The sequence below is a fragment of the Haemaphysalis longicornis genome, unplaced genomic scaffold, assembly GCF_048455015.1.
Source record: "Haemaphysalis longicornis isolate Haplotype H1 unplaced genomic scaffold, Haemaphysalis longicornis Haplotype H1 scaffold_2, whole genome shotgun sequence".
Lineage (NCBI taxonomy): Eukaryota > Metazoa > Arthropoda > Arachnida > Ixodida > Ixodidae > Haemaphysalis > Haemaphysalis longicornis.
In genome coordinates this window covers 178,675,767-178,681,842 of record NW_027526295.1, presented here as the reverse complement: position 1 = coordinate 178,681,842, position 6,076 = coordinate 178,675,767, and the positions used below count along the sequence as shown (strand labels likewise).

The 6,076-nt window shown below is 50.8% G+C and overlaps 1 protein-coding gene across 1 annotated transcript; it reads right to left on the bottom strand.

The window, feature by feature from the left end:
- Window positions 1-6,002, bottom strand: Cks30a (Cyclin-dependent kinase subunit 30A). The gene is made up of 3 exons (XM_077698779.1): window positions 5,799-6,002; window positions 5,353-5,480; window positions 1-560 (listed from the first exon to the last, which is right to left on the bottom strand). Exons 1-3 carry the CDS (start codon window positions 5,855-5,857, stop codon window positions 478-480), a joined length of 270 nt encoding a protein of 89 aa, XP_077554905.1. The 5' UTR covers window positions 5,858-6,002; the 3' UTR covers window positions 1-477.
- Between the last annotated feature and the right edge of the window lie 74 nt (window positions 6,003-6,076).

Genomic DNA, 6,076 nt, shown 5'->3' with positions numbered 1-6,076 from the left:
TAAGGTAAAGCACTCAATAAAATAAATTTATTCACTCATTTACACAGCCTGCAAGAAAAAGTAAAAAAAAAAAACCTTAGCGAGGGGAGAAAGAAAAAGAATCCGGGAAAGGAAGGAATTTCCCGGACCACACAGGGGCTGGCATGTAGGAACGCAAGGAGAAGGCACGCAAGTGAAGGAGACGACGAGGTCAGACCCATGACAGCTCGACGATGCGACACTGGAAGGTGATCCAGAAGGGAAAGGACTATGCGGGAGCAGTAGCACGTTGTGCCAGAATGAAGGGGGAAAAAAAAAAGGAGTCTGGAATGAAGGGGAGGAGGGCCACTCCCTCACAAGGAGCTGCCGCAGGCAGGCTTCATGTCATCCGGCTTGGATTTGTACAGTATTTACACACAGGAGACGGGGAAGTTGCGACAACGATGTGGCGGCTGCTGCACTGCACCAGCGCACCACCACCAGGATCAGCACCACCGGTCACATGTCGTTCTTGATCTGCTCCTCCTGGGAAGGGGCGATGCCGTTCTCCAGGGGCCTCCGGAACAGCAGGATGTGGGGCTCTGCACAATGCATTCACAGCAGAGGCCTCTAAGCACGAGCACAGCTACACATGTTCTCTGCAATTTGCCCTCCTAAAATGCTAAAAACTGGCCCGTTTTTTCAAGCAAAGCTTGTGCCCAAGTGTCGCACCGTATCACGCCACAATGGGAGTCAATCAGCGGCGTCGCTTGCATCACACCACATCGCAAGTGCAGTCACTCACTCTCGTCAGGCGGTTCACCTTCTAGCGTGGCACACACAGGTTGCGCGTGGTTTTTGATACGTGTCAGGGGTGGAACAGGGTCGGTGGGTTTGGGAGCAGTCCTGGGAGCAGGCAAAAAGACCTTTTGGAGCAGGCTTCGAGCAGCCAGAAAGGTTGTTTGGCAGGGGGCTGGCACAGCAGCCTATGGCAGCCCCCTGCCAATTTAATCTATTTATCTGCTATATTAGGCGTTCTACCGTGCACTAGAACCACTCTGAACCAGGAATGCAGTACTCGTACTATATCTGGAAATTTACAATGTGCGGAGTTATCTACCTTCAGCCCCAGTGGGTGTGCTGCGTTATCATTATTCAAAGGGTAAGCCCCATGCGCAGAGTCTAAGGGGATCAGATAACAGGCCGCCTCGCTTCGTGTGCAGTGGACGTCAGTGTCGTATAATGATGGATTTCGATACTTGGTGGCCTTAGGGAGCCCCCCCTCCCTTTTCCCAACATTTTGTCCGCCAGCGGGTATGAGCCGGGAACTTCTTTAATGACAGGATATTTCCCTACACGTTACCAGACCCTGCTCAAGGAGGAACAGAGGGCCGAGAACAGATCCCCTCCACTGTCACCATAACTGGACTTGTTGCTGCCATCTCCGTGAGCACTGACGATACGTGTAGACGCACAGCCACAAGCTCAGGTTGTTTATCCTCAAGCAGCGTTGTGAACTTGATGAATTCATAGCGCAAAAAGGACGAGGACAGAGAGAGCCAGAGTGTGCCGGCACCCATAGTAAAGTAATGGGATTCTTGTCGAGTCTAGTAATTGTACTCTCTTATAAGGAGACGAGTGCCCTCGTAGCATCAAGTGACACATGGCCTTTGGTGTTCCATCTTTCTCCTTTACAGACCGTGCTGTCCCCGTGCCGAGTGGTTGTGGTGCGCCATCCCTGAGGTGCTCGTCAGCGAATGACGACAAAGCGCCTGCCGCCTCTCCGCCTACCACAGGTTGGAAGCCTCACTCACAAGTGCACTCACCCCCTCACCCCCGCCCCTTACCACTCATGAGTGAGTGATGAGTGAGACGCGCCATCATTTTGGACTGGTGAGTGTGAGTGCGAGCAAGCCCCACGCGCAGCGAGCCCCGCTCACCACTCGCGCTACTCGTGCCATTTACAAGGCTTATTGCGGTGAGCGCCACGTTGTACTCACTGTTGGCTATTCGTCGCAGGAGCCGCTCGCTGTGATGGTTGTTAATGGCGGGATTGCTTTTAGCTTCGGAAATCTGTCGTCGCTGAGCTCCTGCTTGGGGCACCCTGGAATTAATTCTCTGGTGGCGTGTTGAGTTAGGAATATGATCTGGATGGTCTTCTGATGCCGCAATGCACTAATACTGTTCAGTTTCACGACTCATGGAGGGTCTGCTGCACACACTTTCGTGCGAGGGGAGACGGTGAATGGCGAGCGTGAGTGGTGAGCGGGAGAGTAAGTGAGTGCGTGACGCCCAGTATTGCCAAGGTATGCCGCCTACCTCAGCACTTGTCACCCAGACAAACGGAAGCAACCAGGTTCCCCCCTTGATCTACCACGGCTGCAGCCATTGCGCCATACCCTCTCTGCGACGCATGCTCTGATAACCCGCACTGTCCGAGTAGTAGATTGTGTTTCCGTTTTGTCTTTTCGTCCTCATTGGACTCCAGCTGCCTCTTCAGAGCTGCCGCTCCTAATAGGAGTAAAACAAATGTGGCGGTGTCTCCACATTTTTCGTCTCGTGCTGATAGCAGAAAGTCCAAGAAAGGGATGAATCTGCCACGGGTTTTCTTCCGCAGTTTTGGGGTGTTTGGCTGGCCTGTATTTGGCATGCAATGATTCGCAGCACTTTGAATTCTGTGCCACGTTGCCTTCTTCTCTGAATGTGGGTGCGCAAGAACTTATGCTTTTATCCTGTGCTCGCTAATTGTTTCCGTCAGAAGACGGCATGTGCTACTGCACCGCTAAATTCAACACCTCTCCATTTAAAATGTCTATTTTTAACATAGTGTGCAGGAGATGGTGTATACTGGCTTTTTGCTGATGCATTCTTCATATGTAGAGCTGCTTTAGCTCAGCCGACATTGCCTGACTCGTTAATGGTTCTTTTCCTTTCCCAGTGTGACCTCGACGGGGGCCTACCCAATATGCAAGATTAAAACTAAGAATGTGGCTTTCGATGAAGCTATCCTAAATATGCTTTACCAAGTATAGGGCTAGAACCAATTAACTCAATAACTTATCCAATAAGCATGTACACCGAAGGCTAACAGGCAGACTTCATGGGCCATGTAAATGCCAGAATTATGCGGAACAAGGAGATTTGTCCTCGTATAATAAGGGGGGGAAACAACCCTCAAGAAATCTATAATGAATCAGCTTTGATTCATCCTTTTCCCAAAAAGTGGGTGCACCCAAAAGTTTTAAAAGTAGGCTTCTGGGTTTATACGAGTTTACCTGCGAGGAATTATTTGAGGGCAGAGGCGATGTCTCCACCGTCCTACTCAGCTGCGGTCTGCTCAGGTGCGGTAATGGCGGTAGAAATACCTTCGGATTCGGCATCGTCAACATGCCCGGAATGTTCTCTCTTCTTCATCAGAAAAAGGCGCTAAATTATATTACACCGGAATTTCCTTTCAAGAAGCACCTGAAGTCTATTTTAGGTTTTGAAAAAGCTAAAATGAAAGAGCTTCGCACTTGTTTTAAACATCTCCGCGACGCTCACAGACAAGAGCTCACTTTGGCTTATGGAGGCTGAGAGGTGCGCTAGCCAGCCTACCCTATGAGGTACACGAACAAAGTAGGGAGGAGGGGAGGGGGGAGTATTATTCCTTTGCCTTTCGAACGCTAGTCGCAACTACAACTTCAGGCAACGCAGCGAACTCAAGCAGGGCTGAAAGAGTTTCAACCGTGACATTCGGCAAATGCTTTAGAGGCCCTTGCCCAAGTTGCAAAACGAAGTGTGCGTCTGAGCACCCTGAAATGGATAGATGCATTTATTTGCTTATGCTGAGCGGTCCCTCCAGCCTTTTGTGGTGAACACGGAGGGAGCCTGCAGAGTCGGAATTAATTATTGCGCCCACCAAAACCTCATTCCTTTCAAACATGGCCTTGCAGCTTTAGCAAACCCGAGCGGAAAAAGCAGACATACGTCCCGACTGGAAGCAGCGTCTTCCAACCAGAATGTTTCGCACGAGCAAATGCACAGAAGCCGGCCTTTTGAATACATTTGACACGGCCTTTGAGAGGCTCAGCACCTGCCGTTAGGCGAGGGGTGTCGTTAACAAATACCCGAGGCATAGCTAATCCAAGGGTGGACAACGTAGGTCCAGAACTCACATGAAGAAAAAATTTTGAAGTGTCCCCTTTCCCAATCCCCCCCCCCCCCCCCTTTTGACGCTGGGGCCACAACGAACATTTTAAAAAGTTATCACTAATTTCAGCGAGGAAAAAAAAAAAAAGCAAGCACAAATAAAGCAGTGGGTCTTAGGAAGAGTGGGAGGCAAGTGCCCCTTTCGCACCCCCTTGCCAACGCCCATGCGTACAGAGGGCAAGACATCTATCTGCCTCTGACAATCGAACAGCAAGCTCCGGACCGTGCAGGCAACACGGACCGAGGCTGGTAGAATGGGAGCCTGCGTGCCTCACTTTACACGATTGCCATCACAAGCACAGCCGGGGGTTTCCAGACCGGAAAATAAAATTGGAGATTATCTGGCCCAGCTGTGTAGAGCCATTTTAATGTACTTTGAAAATAACCAATTGTCGCATCATCACTTTGCCAAACTGTGGTGCCTGTATATCGCGTGCACAACACTTGCTTTTTTTTTGTGTAAGGCTTGACTGTTTATATTCGGTGTTCAAGTTCTTTTCCTTTGATGAAGAAGACCCCCCTTTTTTTGTTGGTATAATGTGTTTCTTACTTCGTGAACATTTTCCAGACACCTTGAGCGAAATTGACGAGATTGAAGGCGCGATTTCAACTGATTAGTTTCTTTCTCCCTGTGTGTGACAGATGACACGATCGTCGTAAACCCATCACTCACGCGTTCTACGGCATTCACCACTCAACGGCAATAATCAGCCAAGTCGTGCTCCGAAACCGACAAAGATGTAACGGTTTGGCAGAACGAAAACGCAACGATCGGCTACACGCCGAAGCCATTGCTCGCGAAAAATCTGCGCACTGCGCGCCAAGGCGGTAATCTTTGCTTTTGTTTCCCGGTCGGGCACCGCAGACAGCGGTTCTCACTGCGAAAGCATGCGTTGCCGCCAATGCGAACGGCAAAGCACGAAAAAAGGTCAGCAGCCGCGTTCAGCACGCCCATATGCAACCGGTCTCAAACAAGTCCTCGATGGTGTCACCCGTGCAGTCCGGAGTAAATTTTACCTCCTGAACTTGTAATGCTCACAATCAGCCACCCACACAGCTTTCGCTTACTGCAGGAGGTAGTGCTACAGATACCAAAGCCGGTTGCATTCCATGCCCATGACTGGGACAGGCCCAGCCATACTTTCCACCAAACACCGAACTATGAGCCTCCGCTGTGATAAGCAGGGAGCAGTGGCAACTTACCAGGCTCGTGGATCATGTAGTGCACCCAACCCTTGCTCTGCTGCACGCCAATTCCCCGCCATTCGGTCTCGGACATGAGGTGGGACTTGGGCACAAGCTTGGCAATGTCCTTCGGCAACACGACATGCCTGCACAGGAAATGAGAAGACGCATCCGTTGTACCCGCCGATGACAGGGCCTACGATGACTGATGGGCGCCGCCGGCAACGCGCGAACACGTTCGTTCACCCACAATGCGGACAAAAAGTATAAAACACGAGAAAAACGATCGCAGGACACGATTTAACTCCAAACAGCTAAACTAGAGAGGTATCAGATGTCGCGTACACCCCGACACGGCATGCCGCGGTTCCGAAGCAAATAGGAACGTTGGACCGCCATTGCTGGCGCCCAACCGGCTCATCAGCGGTGGTCCGAGGACAAAATGACATCCTTTGCTAGCTTACCTGTACTCGAACTTGTCGTCGTAGTACTTGTCCGAGTAATAAATGTTCTTTTGCGACATAGTGATGAGCTGTGGCCTAACCAGTTTAACGTTAAAAAAGCCCGGGAACGGGGAATGCAGCACCGTACACCTACAGCTGCACAGCGTTGGCGCGGACTGCTGAGCGCTCGAGCGCCTTTGAATATCCCTCAGTGGATTTGATTGGCCGGCGATTTGACCGCGCGCATGCCCGCGCTGTTTGCGCGTGACGTCACTTCTACGAAACTTCTTCATGTCTTT